The 27,772-nt window shown below is 37.7% G+C and overlaps 1 protein-coding gene across 8 annotated transcripts in view; it reads right to left on the bottom strand.

Moving 5' to 3' along the window:
* Positions 1-27,772, bottom strand: part of si:ch211-217a12.1 — a 46,142-nt gene that overhangs the window by 6,885 nt on the left and 11,485 nt on the right. For 4 of the 8 annotated variants that reach the window (XM_087275995.1, XM_087275997.1, XM_087275996.1 and 1 more), the window contains exons 5-9: positions 27,273-27,406; positions 21,886-22,129; positions 19,623-19,702; positions 19,348-19,484; positions 15,038-15,212 (exon numbers count right to left, since the gene is read on the bottom strand). In XM_087275995.1, coding sequence (XP_087132121.1) covers positions 15,038-15,212; positions 19,348-19,484; positions 19,623-19,702; positions 21,886-22,129; positions 27,273-27,406 — 770 coding nt within the window. Of the gene's footprint in view, positions 1-15,037; positions 15,213-18,067; positions 18,902-18,988; positions 19,485-19,622; positions 19,703-21,885; positions 22,130-27,272; positions 27,407-27,772 lie in introns of those variants that run through there. The other 4 variants (XR_015503960.1, XR_015503962.1, XR_015503963.1 and 1 more) reach the window with 3 other exon arrangements.

Below are 27,772 nucleotides of genomic sequence, written 5' to 3'. Positions count from 1 at the left end.
CAGAACCTACAAACGTCAGTCTAAACAGCTGTGCTATGAAGATAGCGACATGGTGGCTAAGGCAGTAAGGATGGATCACGACTACGTGACACACCCACCTGCATTGAGGTAAAGTTGGTTTTATATTCACACATTCGTTCATTTAGAAGTCTCTATATTATTTACCATGTTACTTTGAATATTCGATCGAAATTAGCATGCAAATATGACTTGAAAACATCATTAACACTGGTTATTTGACTGTGAACAATGTTGTACTTTCATAGTCATTGGTTGCTAACATGATTTCGCTATTTAGAGTTTGCAAATAATACTTTAAAGAAATTATATTGTTAAGGGGAAAGTCTGAATGTGCAAATATAAAACCAACTTTACCTCTATCCCACCTGCAGGTAAGATTGTCCATAGTGTATTTAGTTAACGCTAGTCAACTATGTGTACCGTTATGCATTTCTACCTGAACAAATTAATGTTAATAATATAAGCTGTTCACGAAACTCAACTAATAAAATAAAATATATTTTTCTTTAATAATGAAACAATTTATTGCTGTGACCTCTAGTAAATACACTAAGTTTTATCATACTAGCATGTGTGGAAGTATTTAAAACAAGTGTGTTACAACTGACCCTGTGTTAGGTTCTGCCCCGCTCTCCCCTATTTTAATTGCATTTATTTAATTACTTATTTAATTAACTTCGGAAGACAACTCAGGCTCGCCGAAAACACTCTGGCTGCCATTTCTCTGCCAAAAAAACTCATACCGGAACTGGGTTTACTCGTTGTTGACGTACTTCCAGTTTTTGCATAAAAGGTCTATTAGAGATTATTTTTTTTTACCAAACATAAAACATACACAAACCACCTGAAATAAAAAATACATCTGTCAAGTAAGTGATGGTACATTTCACTCTGGTAACAACCCCTGATAAACCAGGGACTAAGCATAAGGAAAATGAATAAATGAAATCTGTCAAGTTCATTATTCAATAACATTGAAATTGACATTAATTAAATCTTAACAAACTGCTGTCATTTCTGATATTTGGGATTTGGTTTTAATGGAAGTAGAGTAAATGTAAACAAGCTTGTTAGATTCAATTAATGTAGTGTAAAATCATCAATATATGTGCATTGTCCATTACAAAAAAAATCGATTGTAATTTTAAGTAATAAAGAATAATGTATAGTTTTATACATTATATTTATCTTTTAAAACATAGCTTGCATTAGCAAATAAAACACAAGTTAGGCCTATTGTGCAAAAAAAAAAAAAAAAAGGTTCTCTCAGAAGCTGTCATTTATTCATCCTCACTATACTCAAGGTCTTGGTCTCTTTTTCGTCTCTTGTTTATCCTCATAGCATCCATGTGGGTTAAAAGAACGGCATCTTAACTCTGTCTTTCGTGGAATGGAGTTGCTGTTTAATGTAGCTATAGGAAATCAGACTCAATCAAAGTAGTCCCTCTGTGCAAACAAATGTTATGAATGCTACACTTCTGACTACATTGTGTTCTCTTTTTCTTACAATGCAGAGAGTTTTGAGTTAAGGGATGTTTTTATTTGCCATTCACTGACAGTCGGACAGGCTCATGCAATTCATCAAACTTCATCTTTTAAAATTGAAATCGAATATGGAATAAAACAGCCTCATACAGCCGGCGTATCAGCGCGCTACTACTTTGAAAACATATGATTCGATTTGCACCTTCCGTTTAGTTCTTGGGATAGATCAGCTATTGTTGTCAAAGGCAAGTGGCATTTAGCGGCTTTTGCCAACAAACTGTTATTTCTAACACCAGAGCTGCCAGAGTCTATGCTGCCAGAGCTTTCAGAGTCTACGCCGCCTATGCCAGAGCTGCCAGGTTTACATCACTGCCGTCGCTGCCAGAATTGACGCCGCCGCCAGAGCTGGTCTAGTTGCTGTCAGAGCTCCACAAAAGGCCTGAGCTGCCGCCTGAGTCACACAAAGGTTCAGAGCTGCCACCTGAATCCAATGAAAGGCCCAAGAGCTGCCAGAGCCTTGTGACCCACCAGGTCCACATGATCCTTCAGAACTTCCCTAACCTAAGCCTCCTGAACCACGATGGCTAAATGAACTACCAGTGTCTCCTAAACCCAAGCTTCCTGACCCATTGTGGGTGTATGACCTGCTGATGTCTACTGAACGTAAGCCTCCAGACCCACCGCAGCTCCACACTCAAGGCCCTCCACAGCTCCATGCCCCAGGCCCTCCACAGCTCCATACTCTAGGCCCTCTACAGCTCCATGCTAGGCTCTCTACAGCTCCATGCTCCAGGCCCTCTGCAGCCCCATGATCCAGGGCCACTGCAGCTCCACGCTCCAGGCCCTCCACAGTTACACTCTCTAGACCTTCCGCAGCTCCATGCTTTAGGCCTTCTGCAGCTCCAGCTTCTCCTAGCTGGAGGATTGTCAAGGACTGATTACACACACTATTTAAGAAGCACATACACTCACTCCAGTCGCCGAGTCTAGTTTACTGTAAGTGACATTACAACACGTTTCCTTTGTCTTGTTTTTTTGGGGACCCGTGTTTTGATCCCTGCCTTGTTAATCTATTTATCCCTGTCTGACGCCTGCCTTCAGACCTATCGCCTGTTACTTTGACCACGTTTCTGGGTTGCCTTTATACATCTGTTTGCACCTGTGTTGACCATTGCTTGCCTGACATCTTGAATAAACTTACATGTGGATCCAAACTCTATTGTCGGTGTCACTCCCATGGTTACAGTCTATGAGAAACAAATACACAATGCAAAGATAAATGCATATATATATTTTTTTTGTCCAAAGTGACTGTAAAGGCATTACACAGAAGTGCTAATTATACAACGAAACTGTTACTGCACAGAGAATTAGGTGCTTGAGTAAGGGGGAGTGTTTTTGTTGTTTTTGTTATAGAGAAGTGTTTCTACAGGTGATTTGTCAAGTCCATTCACCTGTGTGAGGCCCACTCTGTTTGGGTTTGTCATGTGGTAAGGTGGTTAAGAGAAGAGAGGGTCCTGGTTTTGTTCACAGGAGTTCAGGTGATTACAGAAAGACGGCTTTTTAGTTGTTGTTTGAATGATGAGGTTTTGAAAAGTGACTTATAGCCTCTCTGCGATGGTACTACAAGGTAATGCTAACTTTTCAACCAGAGTCTCCTGGAGGCAATATAGACAGTATCGACAATATTGTCAGTGGCTGCTCTTTAAACAAGCATTAATGATTTGAACTTGATACTGGCCTCAACCGGTAACCGGATAAAGAAAGATAAAGAGAGGTGTTAAATAGGCTCTCTTGGGCTCATTGAAGACCAGACAAGCTGCAGAATTCTGGATCATTTGTAGTGGTTTAAAGGAGCAAGACGGAAGTCCAGCTAAGAGAGCATTGCAATAGTCTAGCCTTACAAGAGCAATTACAAGAGCTTGGACTAAAAATTGTGTAGCATGATTTGTTAGTAAGGGTGTGATTTGCTAATGTTGAAAGTGCAAAACTGCATGTTTAAGCCATGTTAGCAATGTGCTATTTGAAGGAAGGCTGATCATTCACGATTCTTTACAGAATTAAATAGTAAAACAGTAGATGATCACACTTGGATTGAGAAATTGTATGGAGTGGCAGTGAAAACGAGAAGTACTGTTTTTGCCAGATTAAGCTGTGTAATGGTTTTTCATCCAAACCGAGCCATCTTCAGGCAAATGCGAGATCCGGTTGTAATGAAAGATACAGCTGTGTCATTGGCAAAACAATGGTAAGACAAACTATGTGATTGGATGATGGATCCCAGTGGTATGGTGTAAACAGAAAATAGAAGAGGACCAAGAACAGATGCCTGAGGAACCTCTTTGACCAGATGATGAGTTTTTATATCTCTCCTCTCTAGGCAACTCTGAATGGTCAAGTAAAGCTGGTGAGGTAAGACTCAAATCAGCAAAGTGGGGTTTAAGTGATGCCTATTAATGCTAGGGTGGTCAGTGAAATCTGATGATTCACTATATCAAAATCATCAGACTGGTCTAGTAATCACAGGATAAATTATTTAAAACCTGCTTTTTCAATCCGCAAAGCCTGCTATGTCAATCCACTTAAGGTAACATTTTACATTAAATCCCTCTTACAGACTAAATGGTTATGTGACATATTTTTTTATCATATTTATCTCCATCTGTTATTAATTTAGATAAAGCATACGATCACAGCCATGCCAGGTTTCTCCCTTTCCCTTACTACTAACTTGTGGAAAGACTGTCAACAAAATCAATAAACTATTACTAGGTTTGTGGCTTGAGTCATCATTAGCCCCTTTCACACAGTGATACCGGTAAATCGACTTCACTGATAAATTAAAAAAAGTACTGTTCACACAGGCAGGGACATTCTGGAATTTTTTTAGAAAGACCGTTTACACATCCATTTCAAAATAGCGGTAAATTCTGACACCATTAACTAGAAATGCCCTCAAAATGGCTGCGATTGTATTTGTAAATGTATTAGAGATCCGGCTTGATGGTTTCACTTTTATTTAAAGAATTAGCATTCATGCAGCTTCTTTCAGAGATATCCACATGCAGAAGCACTAACCACAGTTTACACATTTGACATTACAAATTCTGTGGATCGATAAGTATTGTGAACAACTTCAATAAAAACATATAGAGGAATGCTTTCACCTGTCGAGATGTACATAATATCTGTGTGCTGGTGCTCACCGAAGCATTCCTACACTTCACGTGCACATGCGTCAAACGGAGCTTGAAGCTTTTTTATTTTATCTATTTTTTTTACACAGTTAAGCTGTAAGGCATTAAGAAGGAACTTAAAAATGTAATCTGACTAACATCTAGCAGCTAAATGTGTCTGGAAAAATATTTTAAGACTTTTAATTTTCATAAACCCTGCGGACATGAATTCGTCAGAGTGTTCTGATTGGCTAAAGTAGATGTCAGCGCTTTCTAGACGTGAACGTGCTCTTTTTTTGGCAATCTTTCTTCTGCGTTTACACAGAGCTGCATTTTGGCAAATTACGAGTAATATTACTACTTCTCTTTCCGGAAAATTGCCGGAACAAATTTGCCGCTATTCTCAAAAAGGGCCTGTTCAAACATACAGACCTTATCGGAAAATTTGCAGTAATTTTCTGGAAAGGTCTGTGTGTGTGAAAGTGGCTATTGAGTACATTTACATGGACACCTATACAATAATATGATTAAGACAATACTCTGATTAAGAGTCTACCATATAAACAGCATATTTTTGATTACCTTAATCTGACTACAGTCATAATTGCACTAAATAGAATTTAAGTAGGCTTTAAATATTTTAGTGGCATTATTGAAGCTTAGTATAGACATGTGAACACCTTAGTCAAACCATTACTGTCATGTGGGACTTCTAGTCACAATTGGCTTCGCGATAATCCATACACACACAGCTGTTTGACACTGTTCTCTGTACCAACCAAGTCAATAAATATGGCGTGCAGTATCAACTATTTGGGTAGAGGTTGATGCTTTAGAAATTATGGGATGTGTAGGGATTAGGGTTGTAACAATATACCGGTATGACGGTTTACCACGATTTGAACGTGCACGATTATCATACCATGAACAATTGCATATCAACGGTTTTAACCCTTAAAGACCGAGACAGCCGCCCGCGGCTAAAAATAAGTATTGCTCTTAAATGTTTAATAACTTTTGATCCGCTGATCCGATTCATACAATTCAAAGATTGGCATAAAGATGAGAATCTCAGCTTTCCAGTGCTGTATCACATAACATTCGCGGAATCAGTGCGGTTACGTCATCAACATTTGACAACGCTGATTTGACAAAGAAACGCTCGTCACTGTGTCTCCGGACAAATCAGACATGATACATTGATGCATTGTCCCTCCTCCATGCCCAGATTGGTTCAAACTCGCTATATCACAACCAATAAGCATAGGTTTTGCTTTTGTTTGTGGACCAAGCTTTTTGAACAACACGGAATGAGAGATAGGCATACATTTATGCGCGGCTAAATAAAACGCAAAAAAAAAAAAGTTTTGCATGAAATAATTCTCATACTAAGTACTTTTGCATGCACAGCAGCACAGAAACATGACAAAACAGTGACACAGCAAAGACGAACTGCTGCTCTTGCTGTTTTCAAAAGACGCAAATGAAGATGCAGCTGTTTGTCTGCATTGCAGACAACCATATCCAAATCCATATCGATAGACAACCATATCCATGCTGGCACATAAAACCTAAGGATGTTCCATATTGAATCTAGTTTCGTTATGTAACTATTTATAGTATAGTAAATATTTATATCTATTTTTTACTGAGGATTTGCACCATGTTTATTTGGACTTTATTTGGACTTTGACACATTATTTATTATTTTCTTATTTTTATTTGTTCATTGTAAGTGGTGTTGTTTATAGTAACCGCGAAACCGTCAAACCGTGGTATTGTTTTAGACGATTATCATACCGTGAAAAATTCATACCGTTACAACCCTAGTAAGGATACCATACAAGGTATACAAGAACTGCCCAAAGCTTCTACACGGGCTCTGAAAGGCCCTGAAAGTCATATTGAGAAGAGGTAAGAGTGCCCAGCCATGGAGGTATGTGAAGGGAGTGTACATCCCAAAAGAGGAGAAGTCTGAGAACATCAACCAGTTTCGGGTCATCACCTTGTTCAGTGTGGAGAGGAAAATATTCATCAGCATTGTGGCCAAGAGACTCTCCAACTTCCAAATGAGCAATAAATACATTGACACGTCTGTACAGAAGGGAGGTATACTAGCAGTGCCAGGTTGCTTGGAACACACAGGCGTGGTAACTCAGCTCATTAGGGAGTCACCTGGAAGGTGATCTGGACATGGAACCCCCTGAGAATCAGGTTCACAAAAACCAGAGAGAACAGCAAAGAGCTCCTCTGCTGGGATGATCTCCACGGCCAGAGACTGGGTGGGGAGATCTAGAGGGGTAGCTAAAGATTCCACCACACATCACCCAGTCTGTTGAGACCTGACAAAATCTTGGTCTCTGAGACCACAAGGCAATTAATTCTGTTGGAGCTAACTGTGCCCTGGGAGGAGAGGATGGAGGAGGCTAAGGTGAGAAAGAGGAGAAAATACCAAGACCTAGTGGAGCAATGTCGAATAAATTAATGGAGGACCAGGTGCATGCCAGTGGAAGTGGGCAGTAGGGAATTTGCCAGCTACACCCTGAGCAAGGCTTATGGTACACTTGGAATAACAGGCACCAACCGAGGAAGAGCCATAACTAACAACGTGAAGGCAATGGAGAAAGCAACCAGAGGGTTCTGGTTAAAGAGGGGAGAACGGTGGGGGAGTAGCATGCCACTTGGACACAGGCCGGGGTCTGTTCCGCCTCGGTCAGGTCGCCTGGAGGTGGGTGTCTGTTGCAAGACCCAAAACACCCTGTGAGTCCAGGAAACAACTTTGATGTGTCCAAGGTTGTGCATCAGAAGATGTTTCTGTAACTGGGATGTGTTAAAAAAATGGATTGAGTGTGGTAACTATTGACAATAAGAGTTAGGATATGCAATCCATTTTTTTGGGTGAGGTGGTTAAAACAACACTCTTCAAGCAGTACTTCATATTTGCATCCAATAGCTCAGTTTATCATGAGGGCATGAATAAAATGTTTCTGAATAAATATGAAACTGCCGAGCTGCAGTAAAAGTTGACAAATTAAAAAATGAAACCCAAAGTTAAATGAAACTTTGAAGAAAATAGTAATAGCGAAGTGATGCAATCACGTTAATCAAATCATATGCTGTAACATGTAAAACAGATTCATGTAAGTACCATTTAAAAGTAACTCATGTCATGTTATTGTCATTCAGATTAAGACAAATAATTTGATTACTGATGTTCATGTAAATGCAGGCACAAAGTCCAAGATGATGTCGCGAGCTGTCAAAGACTTAAGATTTAACGTGCCCTCAAATGTTTCATTAAGTTTGTTGATGTTACGTGTTTTGACATATTTTTGTAAAGCATCTACTGCACGTTGCTATGTCAGAATTCTTACTTGTAAAGTATAGCCATATTTTAGAATGCTTAGTTTTTTTTAGTCTTTAGCAAATTTGAAAAATCGTAATCATGTCTGTTGAATCTGAAGTTTCAGGGGTCGCTCACCGGATGCGCTGTACTGCGTGCCTTCTATAAATTCCTAACCAACAAGTACAAACACAGACAGTGTTTGTAACCCTCAAAGTTTTTTAGAATTAAATGTTTAGAGATAGTGTACCAATGCATACCTATCGATGCCTTTGGTGCACCCCTTGATGCTTCTTGCATCCTTGTCGCAGCATCAGTGGCACCAAAATTAGGCACCAAAATTCAAAAGCTGATTTGGTCTTGTGCATAACAGTTACATAGGTACTGCTGCCATATTGCCACTGGGTTTCGGTACCCAAACCCTAGTCAATACATTGTTCATACCACCTAGAAGCCTGTAGCAGAGAACTCCACAGCAATGCAATCACTCTTTTGTCAGCCTGTGTTTTCATCCTTTGTTTCAACTCCACTGTAAAATCAGACCAGAGTATGCGGTGTACAATACTTCATCTGAAAGCTCTTAAATTTCCATCATGTCAATCGAGTGGCAGATTCCATCCTAATGTGGATCGTGCTGTTCTATGAGGAGTCGTGATCTTCTCGTTTGTAGGGGTCTACAGCGGATATCATCCTAAGAAGACCCTGGCTGGTAAAGCACAACCCTGTGCTCTTTTGAGGCACTGGGGAAATTTTGAAGTGGGGAAAGGACTGTTTTCCAGATTGTTTTTCCAAACTTTCTGTAAAAAAATAATCATGTCTCTAACCTCTTGTCTCTCTGTTTCCCTTCTGTAGAAAGTCCTATTAAGCAATGTTCTGAGAAGATTTCCTTTTGTTACAGAGAGTAGTCAAGAAATGTTCTGCCTCAAGAGTGCGACCTTCATTGGCCATGGGACTGTGCCATCAACCTTGTGAAGGGTGAGCCAGTAACCCATGGAAAGACCTACCCCTTACCTAACCCTGAAGAGAACATCATTTGCACATTGTTGTAATGATGTACTTATATACTGATGAGATCAGACCTGGAGAAAGCATGGCACCGTGCAGACAACCAGACTTCATTTGCATGCTTTGTTTGACTGTCCCCACCATGACTGACCCCACCTACATGCTGTAAAATATATAAAATGTATAAGGTTTGCTGTGCAGTTTAGAGTTTGCTTTCAATTACGCCACAGCCACGGTGAGTTCTTCTTATTAAAAAGGATTCTGCTTTGAAGATGACCGAAAAATTCTCCCTGGTTTTTTGTGGGATCTTAGAAGTTTACAACACACCCTTGTATAGTTTGTCGCCACCTGAATAAGATCACCATCAAGAACTATTACCCTTTTCCCCTTGTTCCAGCAGCCCTGGAACATATACGCAGAGCCTTAATCTTTTCCAGTCTGGACCTCCACTGCGCAACTCAACCTCATTTGTATAAGAAAAGGAGACAAGTACAAGATTGCTTTCATCAACTCTAGCGGCCACTATGAGTATCAGGTGATGCTCTATGGATTAACCAACGCTCCTTCTGTATTAAGATTTCATGAATAAGGTACTCATTCTGTACAAGATGTTTCTGTACAAGATGTTTCTAGTCTATATTGATGAATCTTGATTTATTCTCAAAGCTTGGTCGAACACTGACATCATGTTGCGGAGGTCTTTGCCTGGCTCCGTGAACATCAACTGTTCCTAAAGGCAGAGGAATGCTCTTTTCACCTGACCACCATTCAATTTCTCAGATATGTCATCAACAAAAACGATGTGAAGACAGACGAGGGAAAGGTGGAAACCCTCTTTGTTCAAGGTGTCACAACGCTTCCTAGAGTTTGCTAGCTTTTATAGAAAATTCTTTAAAAATTATTGTCAAATGTCTTGTCAGTTTTCTGGCATTCTCTACGGAAAACCCCAGTCCCTTGTCTGTGCCCTCCAGAAACTTGCGTTCTGTGAATGAACGTCTCCTCGTGGTTCCATCCTAAAGAGGGAAGAAATCACTTTCCCGAACAATCGCGTTCAATCTGCCCAGTTGGTGGAATGAACTCCCTAACTGCATCAGAACGGCAGAGTCACTCGCTGTTTTCAAGAAACGACTAAAAACTCAACTATTTAGTCTCCACTTTACTTCCTAATCTGCAATTGCCTCTCAGGATATACCACTAACTGTACTCAAAATAAATAAATAAAATAAAATAATAATAAAAAAATTTTACTAATACATTCCTTCTTAGACTTTACAGACCTGAAACTTGCCTATAGCACTTATTCATTGTTGCTCTTATAGTTGTGTAAATTGCTTCCTTGTGCTCATTTGTAAGTCACTTTGGATAAAAGCGTCTGCTAAATGACTAAATGTAAATCCAAAGAGGCTATTTATGCTTTCCACACCCAAAGCCTTTACAAAGGCCCTACTCTTGGTACATTCCAATCCTGAACAGCCATTCTTCGTTGAGGTAGATGCTTCCACCACAAGAGCAGGGGTCACTCTCTCACAGCAGCAGGGGTTACCAACAATTTAATAAATTTAATTTATGCCCCTTCTCCTGTAAGTTCAGCTTGGTGAAATCCAACAACAACGTAGGAAACCAAGAACTAATAACCTGTCTAAACTCATTGTTAGCACCATCAAGTGGGAAACCCTCCAACCTCCCAAGAAAGGTCACAAGCCATTATGCTAGGCTGTCCTCCTGGTATGCAATACATTTGCAAAACACAACGTACTCCATTTATTCATTCCTTACTGGGCACTGGCCACCCCCGGGCCAATGAGACCCTGTTGTTGCTAAAGACCACTTCTGGTGGCCAGGAATGGCAAAGGACATGAGGAGGTTCATGCAGGGGAAGGAAAAATATATATATATATATATATATATGTATATATACATATACATATACATATACATACATATACATATACATATATATACATATATATATATATATATATATATATATATATATATATATATATATATATACATATACATATATATATATATATATATATATACATACATATACATATACATATATATACATATATATATATATATATATATATATATATATATATATATATATATATATATATATATATATATATATATATATATATATATATATATATATATATATATATATATATATATATATATATATATATATATATATATATATATATATGTATATATGTATATATATGTATATGTATATGTATATATATATATATATATATATATATATATATATATATATATATATATATATATATATATGTATATATATATATATATATATATATATATATATATATATATATATATATATATGTATATATATTATGTATTACATAATACATATATATATTATATATTACATATACATATGTATACATATATATGTATATATATGTATATATGTATATATATGTATATATATATATATATATATATATATATATATATATATATATATATATATATATATATATATATATATATATATATATATATATATATATATATATATATATATATATATATATATATATATATATATATATATATATATATATATATATATATATATATATATATATATATATATATATATATATATATATATATATATATATATATATATATATATATATATATATATATATATATATATATATATATATATATATATATATATATATATATATATATGATATATATATATATATCATCCCTATAAAATCACCTCTCAGTCAGCACTCTATATATATAAGCCACAGAGTTAAATGAGCTTAACAAATTGCCTTTGGAATATTAAAACAGTGCACAACAAGCTTGGCTTTTTTAAATTATTAGAATTAAATAAGCTTTAAAACAACACTGTGGCTTTACTTGTTGGACTTAACTTAAGGTTTGTTAGCATACAAAAACACAAGCTCTGAACCTTCGATAAGCTGAGTCTGTTTCTTTTTTCTGATGATTTGAAGTGCTTCTTTTGTCATTACTTGTTGGTCGCAGGATAAAAACTTCTGCTAAATGAGTAAATGCAATCTTTCTTTATACAAATATTAGACCAATATATAAAGTCTGCATTGAAAAAACATTATTAAACAAAAAAATATGGGGTAAAAATGAACAAATTACAAATAATTTGTAGTTGTAGAATTTTATTAATTTATAGCCTAGCTTAGTGTTTGTTTTTTGATAGCAAGGCTTTTAATAGACAAACAATATATATTTTTAAAGCATGGTTCCATTTATTTGTAAAATAATTACAAATAAAACCACATATTTAGCAGTAAAAAAGTAACACCAACTTAGTGACAATAGGACAGACCTTTTTATTTATAAAAAAATGCTTTTTAGGTACACATTGTTTGATGATTTTACGAAAAGTCTTAAATATGATCCATGATGCAACAAAAATTCAGTTTTACATAAATATTACTGAGGTTTCACGTTGCAGTGTACAGTGGAGCTACAGTTTAAGATCAGAAATGCACATAATAATGATAATTTATTATTAGTAATAATAATATTATAATAATTAATGATTATGATGCACCCGTTTTTAAAGAGCCAATATTATGGGTTTTTGAAAATGCCCTTCCACGTAGTGTGTAACACAGCTCTAAGTGAAGTGAAATATCCAGCTTTAAATCAGGCTTAAGGTTTAAACCTTAAGGCTTAAATCGGTAAGTGTACAGTGTTTAAAACGGTTGATTTATCTATAAAAGAGTAGAATCATAGTGCTTTGCACAAGTCGTCTTGATAACGAGTCATTAGGTGTTTCACGATGATGTGGCTACGAAACAAGTAGTTGGCCACGCAAACCCAGGAGATTTTAAACCTGCAACCCCGCCCACTAAGGCTCCTACACACCGGGACGATTTTCGTTTGCGTTCATCATCAGCGTTTTATGAGAGTTTTTCCAGTATTCAAACCCAAGCGCTTTTCACTGGCGTCAAGCTGAAGAGTATGCAAAATCAGTCTTCTGATGTTAGATGGCGCTGCCCAACATTAAGCTACTGACACCCACTTATAACACAGAAGAAAAGGAGAGGAAGTTCACGTTTGTTGTTAAAGTTACTGGTGACTCGAACAAGCATGGATGGTTCAAGTAGCAGCTCCAGCTCTAGCGATGAAGAAATGATTATTGTTCACAAGAGCAATAAGCAGCTCCACGTTCATATTGCCTCTAGGCATCTTCTTCAATGTGCGCTGGCTCGCATTGACAGTTTTGTGCTTAAGCAACTCCAAGTGCTGTTTACTGTAACTTCAGCAGCTCTGTGCACATGAACAAAAGTGCCAATCTGATTGGTGGAGAAGGTTTTGACGCAGTGCATCAAAACAAAACAAAAAAAACGAGCATGAAGTGTTTTTTTAAAAAGACGCTTTTGCATGTTGGTGTGCACTATCACATTGACGCCCTTTATTTAGCCACAAGGCGTTAAACGTCGACGGAAAACGCGAGCAAAAAACGACTCTGTGTGCACGGGCCTTAACGCAGAAAAAAAGCCAAACACACACAAAGACGCCAATCAAATGAAGTCACGCTGTGCAGATGGATATTATTGACAGTCTCTGCACAAAGATGGGTAACACTTTACAATAACAGTAAATGAAAAATGATGTATTAATATGTAAACTTAACATTAATTTATTATGAATTAATGATGAGTTAAGGTATGCACTAATGATGAATTAACTTTAACTACAACATGATTCACAAATAGTTCATGTGTGAATGAGGGCTACCTTAATTACTTGTTAGTACATGATTGTTTGTTAATTAATGTATTAATTACCACATTAGTTTATTTTATTATTAATTTAACCATAATGATATGTTAATGTACAATTATGTTGTGACTTTACTTGGAGGGGCACATCATCATTAACCCATTCTTAACTACTCATGAACTCCTTATGCACGTCCAACTAGTGAGTTTACACTGAATAACAATAGAAAAGTGTTCTGTCAACATCAACATGAACAGGAGTTCATGAGTAGTTAAGGATGAGTTAATAGTGATGTGCCCCTCCAAGTAAAGTCATGACATAACTACATTAGCAGCTCATGAGTTCATGTTGGCTACATTTAGCTTAAACGTAAATGTTTATAAATACATTAATTAACTACAAGTAATTAAGGTGGTCATTATTTACACATGAATTCATGTGAACCCCGTTGTAGTTAAAGTTAATTCATGATTAGTGTTACCTTAACTCATCATTAATTCATAATAAATTAATGTTTAGTTTACATATTAATACATCATTATTCATGTACTTTTATTGTACAAGTCAGGGCTTCACTTCAGACTTTCTTAACTCATCCAAATTAGCGACATTTGTGGTTGATCATTTACCAACTAAACTGTTAAAACATTCAAGGAGCTATTTGAGGAAGTTGCAGAAACTTGTCTTGACATTTTACTACTATTAGTATATGCTCTTAACACCTATAAGCTGCCTCTTATTCAGCCTAAAATGTAAAAAAAACTTGATCTAAAACAATATGTAAATTATATATAAATGTTAAGGCCTTAGGTCACCAGTAATAAGTAAGCTCCTGTTGTAGTACAGCTCTTTGCATCCACTATGTTAAAATAATTCCCTAAAATGTATCATACCTAAAATATCAAAATTCACTGCAGTCAGTAGATCTTTTTCATGTGTGCCTAAATTCTGGGACAGTGTTGCTAGCACACTTCAGAAGACAAATACTTTGCCAGTTTTCTAAATTATTCTAAATTAAAGACACATCACTTTGATGTGACGTGACAAACCGGATGTTTGTCGTGAAGTGAGGACCTCAACATAGCACCAGAGAGTACATAGATGAGTCAAGAACATAAGTTATGCTCAGAGATTTTGAAGTATAATTATTATTGTGATGTTTTACATATAACGCATTACAGTTATTTTAATGTTGAGAGTAAGCAATTTAGATCAATGGGATGTTGCTGACCTTAATGAATGTGTCATATGAGGGTTCATCTGGTTGAGGCGGATTAACAACCACATCTAGAAGAGCCTGTCCGGGCACCGGAGGACACAGACGCACAGACACCAGCTTAGTAAGTTGAACTTTCACTTCAGGGTCAAGATTTACCACCTCCATGTAGCCGCCACGAAAACCACACCTTGAAAGAGCAAGACAGACAGGTTAACAGATATTTACTTGATCTAATTTTGGGCACTAATACTTCATACTATATTCTTTAAATTGCTTTTTAGAATTGTTTGTAATTGATAGATAGCACATGCTTTTAATGCTATTGCTTAACAAAATGAAAGAAAAAAAATGTTGCATTTAAATAATCTAAAAAATATAGTATTAGAAAATTATACAGTAGGTGTTGTGTAACTAAACCAATCTATTTGTACCAACAATAACAAATAATATGATTGAATTAAGTGGTAATATCTCTGTAAGAAAACAACTAAAGGGTATTGAGGGTATTTGAGCTCTGTGTTTGTGTGATCACTGTTCAAGCAACAAGGGCAGAAATGTTACAGTGAGGGGACCTAGGTGAAATAGGGTTGATCTCAGTACAAACCTTTAACATAAAATGTATCATTTAACAACCTATATAATAAAAACCGAGATACAAATTCCAACAACTAAAAATCGCATGTTTTTTAACCAAAAGAGAAAAGGGTCAAAAACAAAATTTTTAATTAATACATTTCTAAAATACATTTTTTAACCTTACTTAAAATGTTAAGCATTATACAGTCTTGTGTCATACACAACACTCAACAACATGCATAACTTTCAGGTAAAGACCAAACAATACCTGTTACTTGTTTTGGAAATATGTATTGGTTTGTAAATTTACAAAACATTAGACTAGTGTAAATCACATATTGTCAGGCAGTCGGATTCACCTGTACTCATGCTAACCCGTTCAAATTCACCCAATTACAAATCACCAGCATCTGCACGCACACACACACACAAACACGCACTAGAAGCACCTCAGTCCATTGCACTAGTATTGGTCCTGATACTCACACCCTGAGCTTCTCCTGATCCCATCTCCAGCGTTTCACCTGTTTCAGTGTTTCATCTGCTCCAGCATTTATTTTGCTCCAGTTTCTCTGTGTTTACTCTTGGATTCTCTACATGTGTTGTGTGTCTGCACCAGATTTCCTCATCTCTTCCACAAACTCTTATTCAACAGACTTTAAATACATTGTTGTTTTCAATAAACTGCTCTTATTTCTACACTTGTCATGTCAAATCCTCAGTTTGTTGTGACAAAAAGACCTACCTAAGACAGACTTAGAGATGAATCCCAGACACACGGTTAACTCACTTAAAGCTTCACTCCTTCCTGCACTTCAACCCCCAGCGACTGCCTCTGTCTCAGTAAGTCCCATGGCCTTACCTAATAGTTACTCTGGTGAAGCAGCTGAGTGTAGCAGTTTTCTGCTACAAGTAAATTTGTACATTGAGATGCATCCAGGTCAATTTCCTACTGAGCAATCTAAAGTAGCCTTCTTGATTTTGTTGCTTACTGGAAAAGCTCTCCTATGGGCAAAAGCAATATGAAATGCCAATATTACACTAATTAATTCAACATATTTGCTGTTTACTAACCACTTTACTGAAGTTTTCAGTGTAGCTACAGGAGCGCTCTCATTTTCGGATTAAATGTAAAAATCCGCCAAGGAACTTCTTCAATCTCCAACTACACTTTACAGTTTCGAACTCAGGCAGCGGCTAGAATGAAACAGTGCTCATATGCTCTGGCAAGGTTTAAATCCTCCTCCTCAATCTGCTATGGCCATATATGATGACATAATCAGTACTGAAAATCTCCAATGAGCAGCCCACATAGCTCAACTCTGAGCTGCTTGCCACACCCATAAAACCACTCACCAATCTGCTTTCAGAGCTGCCTACCCTCCAGTACCAGAACCCATGCAGATCAATTCTACTTGCCTCTTGAAGACAGAACGGGCCTGTCGGATATCATCACAGGTGAAAAAAATATATATAATTAAATGCAATTAAAATACACTTAGTACATTGTTATTTTTTTGTGTTAAATAAAAGTTTGATGGTTTTACACTATAAATATACTAACTAAAATATACTTCTGTAAGACTTTAGTGCACTTGACAAAAGTATACAAAATACCAGTAATACTTTAATAAATTTTTAGTGTACTACAATAAAGTACACTACACAAAAAACATCCAAAAGAGTTTTATTAGTGTGTTTTTCAAAAGTGTGCTTTAAATGCTTTAAACATTAGTTGATTTTTAGTACACTGTTTACATACTAATCCTAAGTTTAAAATAAGTTAATGTATAAGAAATCTATTAGTAATGTATTGTGGTAGAAGTACATTTTCCCAAAAGTTGTACTTAAGTAAACTTAATGTGAATGCAATATTATCACTAAAACTTAAATTGATTTTGAGTGTGGTAATTTTAAGTTTATATTAAATTGACTTTATTAAAAATCTATTAGTAATGTAATGTAGTAGAAGTACATTTTCCCCAAATACTTTTAATACAGTATTTAGCACACTTTTTTTTAACAATATGTATATTCTTTTAATATATTACTATTATACTTAAAATTATTCATTAATATATTTAAATGTTTAAAAGTAGGGTTCAAGTGTATTTCTAGTTGTAACTAAATATATATTTTTAAAAATACAGATATAGTATGTTAAAAGCACATTTTAGTTCAATTTCATGGTCTCAAAATAGCACATTTGAGTACACTTATACATAACATATACTTAATACTATCTTTTAGTACACTAAATACAAAATTTGTGTGCGTAAAAAGAGCACTTTTAGTACATTACTGAAAAGTGTACTAAGTATACTTAAAGTGTATTTTACCACACTGCTTTCAAATTTTGTATATTCTTTTAATATAATACTATTATGCTTTAAGCTATTCTTAAATATATTTATAAATGTTTAAAATTAGGGTTCAAGTGTATTTCTAGTTGTAACTATTTTTTTTAATACAGATATAGTATGTTAAAAGCACATTTTAGTTCAATTTCAGCGTGTTTCAAAAATAGCACAGTTGAGCACACTTAGATGGTATTAAGTTTATCTTAACATATATTTAATACTATCTTTTAGTACATTAAGTACAAAATTAGTGTGCAAAATTAGAGCACCTTTAGTACATTACTGACAAGTGTACTAAGTATACTTAAATAAAGTGCATTTTAGTGCACTTTTTTTTTTACCTGGGATGTGGGGAGTGCCTATACTGTGGAAAGACTATTCACCTCATCAAAGAATGCAAACTGTATAGAGAACTGCATTGTATCTGTGAAGCCCCCAGTCTCCATCCCTATGTCTCTCCCCATAGCGGCTACCAGCATCAAGAGCCTGGCAGGCCAATGCCTACCGAAAGTCCCACCTGATTACGTGGTGTTCCAGGATGATTTCAGTAAGTAGGCAGCCACCAAACTCTCACCTCATTGGCTATAATATATTAGCTATAATATATAATATAATATAGCATTCTGCTGCCTGGCGCTAAAGAAAAGATCTATGCCGTCTATCCCGGAGTGCAAGGCAATAGAGGACTACATTTCTGAGATGCTCCAACAGGGATTCATTCAACCATTATCCCGTGGTAAGAAGGATGGAGATCTGCGTCTTTGTATCGACCACTGTGCTGTAAATTTCCAGATCATTTCACAGCCAGATCTGAGGAGTGCTTATAACTTGGTTTGTATCCGGGCAGGGGACGAATGGAAGACAACTTTCAAGTCCCTGGTCTGGGACAAGCCAGCCTACAAAGCCTTCGATAGGTTTAAGAACACCTTGAGTACAGCCCCTCTCCTGAAACACCCTGACCCCCATAGTCCATTTACTGTGAAAGTTGACGCTTCCACCACCAGAGTAGGAGCTGTGCTATCTCAGCTGTACGGTGAGCCTCCACGCCTATATCCTTGTGCTTTTCGTAGAAGTTGTCCCCGGCAGACAACGGCTTCTTGCCATCAAGCTCGTTCTTGAGGAGTTGAACGCGTGCTGCAACTCTCAATGAGCCTGCTCTGCCGGGTTGCCCAGAAGGTAAAACCTATGTACCATCTTCTCTGCGGAAGAACCTTATGGGCATGACCCACTAACTACCAGGCTCTGGACACCCAAGCAGAAGGAGGACCTTCTCGCTTCTCCAAACCCATTACTGGTGGCCCAGTATGGCCGAGAATGTCAACAGGTATGTCCGAGGAAAAATTCTCACAAATAACATTTGATGTTTATTCTTTGTTTGACACTTACTCTCCCATGTAACACTTTGATGTTGAGTGAAATGAAGCTAGTTCCACTTTACTAGAGTATTGTGGACCCATTTCAAACAGCACCTTCTTAAAAGAGTGAAACTTGCATCCGTCGGCATAAACGTTGTCCTGATAGACCTGGATTAAGCAGGGCATATTGAAAATGTGTAATTATAATTTTATAAATAATAATACCAATATAAATAATGTATTTTTTAAATGAGTAAACAAATCCAAAACTTAATCTGTTCATGTAAATAATATAATATAAATCACCTCGTCAGACATGAGAAAAAGGTTTTCGTCTGCAGCAAATCGGATAACCTCCTCGATGCACTGCCGACTTTGCACTTGACCTTGATGTAAATGCAACAAGCATTAGTTGTTTGTTTTCCAGCACAGTGATTGTTCATATTTGAACAACTGCAACAACAATGCAAATGAACGAGACAAAAACTTCCATTTACCCATTCTTTATATTTAAATACATAGTCTGGGTGATCCTTGTTTCTTAAATTGCGCATAATTGTTTTCTTTTCTTGCTTCAAAATATGAGAAAGGGATTTAAGGAATGATATAAGGACAATGGAAAAAGAAGTCAAAAGTAACAATGTTTTGAAACTGAGATGTAAACTGTACTTTAAGCTTTCAATTGATGTATACTTTGTTAGGTTAGTTTGGCTAAAATAAAATTTGTAAATCTGTAATCTGAAGGTTCCGGAAAAAAAATAAGGTGAAAATTGTCTTTAAATTGTCTAAATAAAAGTTGTTACGAACTCTCTATGTATGCCTGTCAGAGAGTATGTACAAGCAGTACACCAAGTAGGCCACAAGGTTCTGTTCTATCTCATATGGACATTTAGTGAACTGATTACAAGCATCATGCTTTAGTGTTGCATGAGCCATTTCATCTGGAAAGTTTGCTTGATTGCTCGCATTACTGTAACAGAAAAAAGTAAGTTCAATGTCATTTGCTTATTTACTGTCATGTGATGATTGAATCAACAGCAAACACTGTTTAGCAGTTTTAATTTGTTGATTATTCACGATCTGTTAATTATCGCGATCAGTTCACATTTACATCTACATTATACAGTCATAATTCTGTGTTGACAGGAGTAACTCCAGGATTTTACATACCGGTAGGGCAGGATTTGACAGGATGGAGTGAGACAAGATAGAGCCACAACTTAGACCCAATCCCAATTCTACCCCTTTCGCCCCATTCACACGAGGCGTCAGCGTCAACGCTTCCCTTTCACTTTGAATGGGTGACGTCAGGCATTGCCGAACTGCATTGTGGATCCGTTTATGCCGCTTCAGAGGCGTTGCTCGCTGCAGAAGTTTTAAAGCGCCGACGGAAGCATCAGCCAATCAGACAGTGGCCTTTTACTTACTGAATTTCATTGGCTGACGCTGCAATGACGATCGCGTTAGCCCCAACTTCAGACACGCCGTCAGTCAAGCATTGACGCTGAAGCCCCGTGTAAATGGGACGTTAGCCCTTCCCCTTATCCCTACCCCGCGTTTTGCGTATTCATGTAAAGGGGTAGTGGTGTCTCAATTCCCTTTAGCTTTAAGGCATAGGGCTAAGGGGAAGGGGTGAATAGCCCTTCAAATGAAGATTTTTCAGGACCACAATCGAAACCCAGGGGTAAGAAATTTCCCAGAATACACCACCCAGAACGGCAGTATTGCTGAACCCAGAAGTAAGGAAATCCACAAATTTGTATTCCTTTTCATTGTTACGTATTTTTATGACAAACAAACCCATGTTTTAATGTATTATTAATTGCGTTCGTGTTTTACAGTCATTCTTTTAAAAAAATTAATAAATATAAAACTTTAAATTTTGCAATCTATAATTCATGGGAATAACTGTACAGCAGTCCCAAAACATTCTGACACTCAATTACACTCGAATACCCTGTCAGAACAGTCTAGTGGCTGAGAATTACCTTTTTACAGTGTCTGCTATATGTTAATGTTGTAACATTATGTTATGATAATATAATATATGCCTTTAGTGATTTCTTGAAGATAAAAACTAAAAAATAGCACAACTGGAATAACAGCAGCAGTCGCGTACGGTGATTTTATATAAAGCATGAGATCGCGATTACATATGATGACATGTGCAGGTACTGTAACGCTGTCCCAATTCTTAGGGGTAAATTTTGAAGCCCGTCCTCTTTACCCTCGGTTGTAATGGCTAAGGGGAAGGGGTACAAAAATAGAATTGGAATTGGGCCTTAGCAAATGTTGTTTATGAATGTGTTTTGACATCCTATAACAATTTTTTTGCCTTTTCCTTAGAGGCAGCTGTGGTCTAATGATTAAAGAGTCAGACTAGAGATTTAAAGGTTGCAGGTTCAATTCCGGGGTACATCAGTGATTGTTGGTAAGGACAGTGAAGGCACCGAACCCCCAACTGCTCCCTCGGTGGCTTACTGGTCCGGGTGTGTTTATGGATGTAAGTCGCTTTGGATAAAATCATCTGCTAAATGCATAAATGTTATGGAAATATAATGTGTCACACCTGTGGGGTTGCCAGGATTGATAATGCACAGAGCTCGAGGTCTGCAGTGTTTCTTTGCTTCCTGCAGGGCACGTCGTAACTCATTAATGTCCAAACTCCAGCAGTTGTCTTCATCCAAATAATAATTTATTTGCACCGCACCCAACTCAGCCAGAGCAGCAGAATATAGTGGGTACTGAGGAATTGATATCATCACTCCTGTACGGGATGCTCCTTCACCTGACACCATTAACTTAAGCATGGTCTGACAAAAAAAAAAAAAAAAAAAGTCAGATGCAGAAAAAAAACCACATTATGTCTGTTCTCATGTGATATTATATGACAAATGTAACTTTAAAAGATGATTGATTTTTACACTGACCATTTTGTACTCTGAAAGATGTGTACAAAATTTCTTCACATAAACATTATTAAAACTTAAAAAAAATCGGCGACACTTTAGCGAAAGGTTTTATTAGCTCATGTTAGTTAATGTGTTTTAAAAGTAATTAAGAAAAATACTTCTACAGCATTTATTAATTATACTTCAATACATTCAATATATGTTCTAATGTATTTTTAACATGCAAACTTATGCTTGTTAGTTATTGCACCATGCGTTTCTCATGACTTGACTCTCTTCACACTCATAATTGCATTGGAATCGCAGGAATTATCAAAACACGTATCCATTTACAAACGGAACATACAAAAAAACACTGAAATCACACGCAGAAACACACTAGAAGACAACTCAAAAAGACGTATAATACCAGACGCTGCACTGAACAAAACACAGGACTTAAATTCAAAGGACATGATTAACTGATTGGACACAGGGGTGAGACACAGGTGGAAACTCTAAACACTAACAAACGGTGTGAAAATAGAACAAAGGAATCATATCACATAAACAGAAGCACATGGAGCACAGCACATGGAAAAAAAAATAAAAAAAATCACAAAATACAAACACAGAACCCTGACATTAGCCCCCTCTTTTGAAGGCGCGTCCTTGCACCTTCTAAACAACACCACATCAAGGGAGGAAGAGGCTTAAGCCAGGAAGGAGTCTCTGGAGGGAGGAGCCAAAGAGGGAGCAGGAAAACGTGAAGGCAAGGACAAGGCTAGGGCTGCGTCCGAAACCGCCTACTACTCAGTAGGTACTGCATTTGAATTTAAACGTACTACTCGGCCGTTAGAAAAGTACGTTCTATACAGTATGAACGTGAAAAGTATGAATGGAATTCGGACGTACTACTTTTTGTCATGTTCACATGACCTACCTGTGTCAATTGCGTCACTTTACTCCCATTCATGAATTCGCTCGCAGGGCATCATGGGATAGCGCAGCATGCATGTGATGTGCACTCCTGAATCTCGCCGGAAGTAGTAAGTCATCCGGGTACTTCTCACATACTGATTTTCGAATTCTATGAATTTAGACATACTACTAGGCTCGAATACTGATTTTAGCATAATATTTAGTATGGAAGTAAGCGGTTTCGGACGTAGTCTAGGAAAAAGACACCAGAGGGAGAAGCCAGGAAGGGAGCTGAAACAGGAGCCAAATGACCCAGGACGCAGCCAGGCGGACAGCCCAGGGTGGAGTCAAGGAAGGGAGGAGCCATGTTGGAAGGATGGCCGCCAACTCCAGGGGGCCAACTGAGAGAGACGCCGTTGATGGAGGTGGAGCCCAAGAAGGGGACGGAGAGTTGCAGACCAAGGGTGACGTCGAGGTCCCAGAGGGGCGAGGTGAAGCGGATGGCTCACCCGAGCGAGATGACAGTGATGGGATATAAATCCGCGGTGGAGCCAGAGCGACAGAGAACCAAGAAGTAACTGAAAGGAGTGAGGAGCTCAATGTAGCAGGCAGGATGGAGCGATTAGGTACAGCCAGAAGAGATCCAAAGGTGCAGTATCAACGCAGAGCCAACGTAGGGTCGGATGGTAGAGACGGAGTCTGCAGCTCGAAGGTTAGAGGAGCTGATGCTGGGCGACACCTTTCAGAGGGCGATGCAGGCAGGTTGCACCTCAAAGCGAGCTCCACTTCTGGAGCTTAAGGGCGAGCTTGGGGCTGGCTGGCTGCCATAATGCTGGAGCCAGCTAATTGGCTGCTGAATCTTTTATTAGCGGAGTAGGAGAGGGTGGGAAGCTGCTTATGACTAGGCCCACCCAGAATATGCCCGCGCAGAAATCATTAGATTTTTAGCAGATTTTTAGCCTATCATTGAATTTGTGCATTTACTTATGTAATTCGATGTATTTACAAAACAGTGTGAAAAGTAATACGTTTTGTCTTTTAGTAGATATTTTATATGAGAGACTTGCTTTGTTTACCAAATAAGTGGACTAATTGGATTTGCATTGTAAACATTGAATTAAATTGAAAAATTTATTATTTTTGATTTGATTTATTAAGCCTTTAGTTATGATACTCCGGATAATGATTATGATCATTTCGCATAAATCCGCAGTTTTTATTTTTTTATTTTTATTATTATTATTATTTATTTATTTTTTTTACAAAATTCACAGCAGAAATAGCAAAAAGTGTCCATGGATTCTCTCTGGCCCTAATCATGACCCTACAGTTAGTGTCATTTGGGTACCATGGAAAATGAATGGGGATAGTCCTGTCTGGAAACAGCGGGCTTGAAGCAGGACTCTTACTGTCTGGGAACAGCAGGTTTGGAGCAGAGATAATGCTGTCTGGGAGCAGCGGACTTGAAGCTAGGATAACACTGTGTGTTAACAGCGGACTTGGGCTGGTTTCTTGCTGTCTGGGGAGAGTAGGTTTGAAATGGGGATAATGCTGTCTGGGAACAGTGTGTTAGAAATGGGGATAATGCTGTTTAGAAACAGCGGGCTTGAAATGGGGATAACTTCACTCCAGAAATCAACAAGTAAACTCCCAGTATCCAGTAGCAACTTACCTTCAGTATTGGGTGGGTGCATGGTCAAGACTCTTACTCGGATCCTCAATCTCCACTAGGACTTCCACATTCAGCAATGTAGCTGGCTCACACACACACGGTGGTTTTCCTCTCTGTCGATTTCGCTGGCAATGGCTCATTTACTGGGGGTAGCTCTCTGTCTACGGTTGGCTCAGGCAGGCGCTCCTCGCTGTAGGGTGGTATTTGGCTAATCACTGGGTCTGGAGTGTCCACTCCACATATGCGGTGTAAGTGCCTTGTGAACCATCTTCGGACAACCGTGCTCTGCAGGCGTTATTCAGGCTTGCGTTGTAGAATCCACAGAGCATGTCATCCTGGTAGCAGGTGATGTTCACTAGAAGCAGAGACTGTCTCGTATGGTCCTCAAGGCTTTCCTCCTCCTGCTCCAGCAGGAGGAGAAGGAATTCAGGGAAGTGGGTGGGGTCCATAGGAAATGAACACGAAGGGAGGGGAAAAGAAACACTGAGGGGCAAAAAGACCATAAAAGAAAACACTCAACACTTAACTGTTTTGGTCTGGTATTCTGTCTTCACACTCATAAATGCACTGGAATCGCAGGAATGTTGAAAACACGTGAGTGTTCAGTTTGTAAATAAATACAAGGAACACTGGAATTGCTCGCAGGAACACACAGGAAGACAGCTCAGGAAGACGTATAATACAGGTTGCTGGACTAAAAACTCAGGACTTTAATACACAGGACATGATTAACTGATTGGACACAGGGGTTAGACACTGGTGGAAACTGACAAATGGGCGGGTAAACAGAACAAAGCAATCACATGATAAAAAAAGGAGCACAAGCTTCGTTGGCTCTAAGGCATCACGGTATGTTGACTCTTCAGCCTCAAGCTTCAGCTTCAAGTTTTGCTTTCTCTCTTGCCTCAAATTTCATTGACTTTCTGGCCCTTAAACTGTTGATCACTGCCCCTGAACATCAATAAAAATGCAGTCACCATTGTTTTTGAATTTGTCCCAGCACCTGTATCTGAGTTTTTCACACAGCTGATCCTCAGAATGATAAAAGTCTGTTGTGGAGAAGCTGCAGGTCTGAGTAGGTCACTGGATCACTGGAGCCTTGTTAGGAATCAGTCTTAAGACATCTGTCAAGATATGGATAGTCCTAGATAAATGGTTGGACATCCGTAATCAGGACTTTGTATATGAGTCTAGACAGAGTATATAATAATGATAATATTAATAATGACAATAATAATTCCTTATACTTATATGGCGCTTTTCGGGACACTCAAAGCACTCTTCACATTTTTAGGGGGAATCTCCTCATCCACCACCACTATGCAGCATCGACTTGGATGACGTGACGGCATATTGTGCCAGGCTGCACACCATATACCAGCTGATCGGCATAGAGGAGACCGAGTGATGAAGCCAATTGTGATATGGGAATGATTAGGAGGCTATGTTGGACAGAGGCCACTGGGCAAATTTGACCAGGATGCTGGGGTTACTCTCTTTTTTTTATTTGAAAGACATCCTGGGATTTTTAGTAACCACATAGAGCCAGGACCTCGGTCAGTGACAGACGAGTCCTCGCATTGATCATGAAGGGCCAGCCTGTACACCAGCTGGTGACTACTCCCACCTGCAGCTTCTCCGGCTTTCCAGTCTCCGGCACCTAAACTGCAGTTCTGCACAAGACGTTTGGCCATTGGAGAAACGGTTGTGCCAAACTGAGCCTGGTTTCTCTCAAGGTTTTTTAAGTTCTTCACTTAAGTGAAAACTCCGTGAGGTTTTTTTCTCGCTGCTGTCGCGGCTGGCTTGCATGGTTCGGGACTTGTGCAGCTGTGCATCGATAGTTTAGTAAATGCATAGATTAAAAGTGTTTAAACCCTAGCAGTGAACATTAAACCCCACTTAACTGATCTAAACTGAACTTCACACTGAAAACTGAACTGACATGGTTTCAACCTACTATAATCATTTCTGTACAGCAGCTTTGACACAATCTACATTGTAAAACTACAGAAATAAACATAACATAAGAAATGAACATAATTGAATAGACCACAGGTTGAGCGCCCCCGGCTGGTTAACCAACACCACTTCTGGCAGCAACATAGCTTTCCCATGTGTTTTCTCACCCAGGTACTGATTGGACGCAGCCCTGCTTAGCTTCAGTGGGTGGCCAGTGTATGGCCAAAGTATTGGTGTTGGGTCATCTGTGTATTTGCTGGTGCATTTAACTATAGCTGTTATTATGTAAAAAATATTTATAAATACTGTAATCAATATTTTAAGTGGATCACAAGCTTTCATCAAAGTTGTCCTTAAACTATTAAACACACAAGATTGATTATTAAAAGGTTAGTATAGTAATCAATGTTACACTATAAAATGAGCCATTGACAAAGTGAATCCTATTTAACATTAAGCTTAGTCTTTTTTTTATTTATTTATTTATTTTGTATATTTGTTATATTTGCTTACCACAATTGCATCACTGGCTCCTGTTGAGAGATAAATGTTGTCAGGATCACATGCAATTCCTCCATCACGTCGTTCAATGTAGCGTGCAACATCCTGTCGAATCATTTCAATTCCCTGACTAGTACTGTAAGCACCTGAAAGATCAGGGGGAAAAAAATGGCTAAACTTAAACACTTTTTAACTTATTATTAAACACAATCTAAATATTTTAATAGTAACTTTAAAAGGTCTCCTTTAGTTAGAGTTTAAAATTAGGTCCCACTGCACAGTTATATACAACAACCCTATAAATTATGAGAAAAAATGCATTTAACATGTATTATTGATCGGATTAAAATGTGAAAATGTGAATATTTTAGCTATTAAGCAAAATAATTAAGTCTCCCAAGTATTTGGCGCTGTGATGAACATCACTGTAAAAACAATGTGAGTATTCTTAAAATTCAAATAAACAATTACCCATGTTTTTTTTGAAGTACCCACCATATCAATACAGTGCA

The sequence above is a fragment of the Danio rerio genome, chromosome 12 (assembly GCF_052040795.2).
Source record: "Danio rerio strain M-AB ecotype USA chromosome 12, GRCz13ab, whole genome shotgun sequence".
In the NCBI taxonomy this organism is placed as follows: Eukaryota; Metazoa; Chordata; class Actinopteri; order Cypriniformes; family Danionidae; genus Danio; species Danio rerio.
Note: the sequence above shows the minus strand (reverse complement) of the source record. Positions and strands in the feature narration are given on the sequence as shown.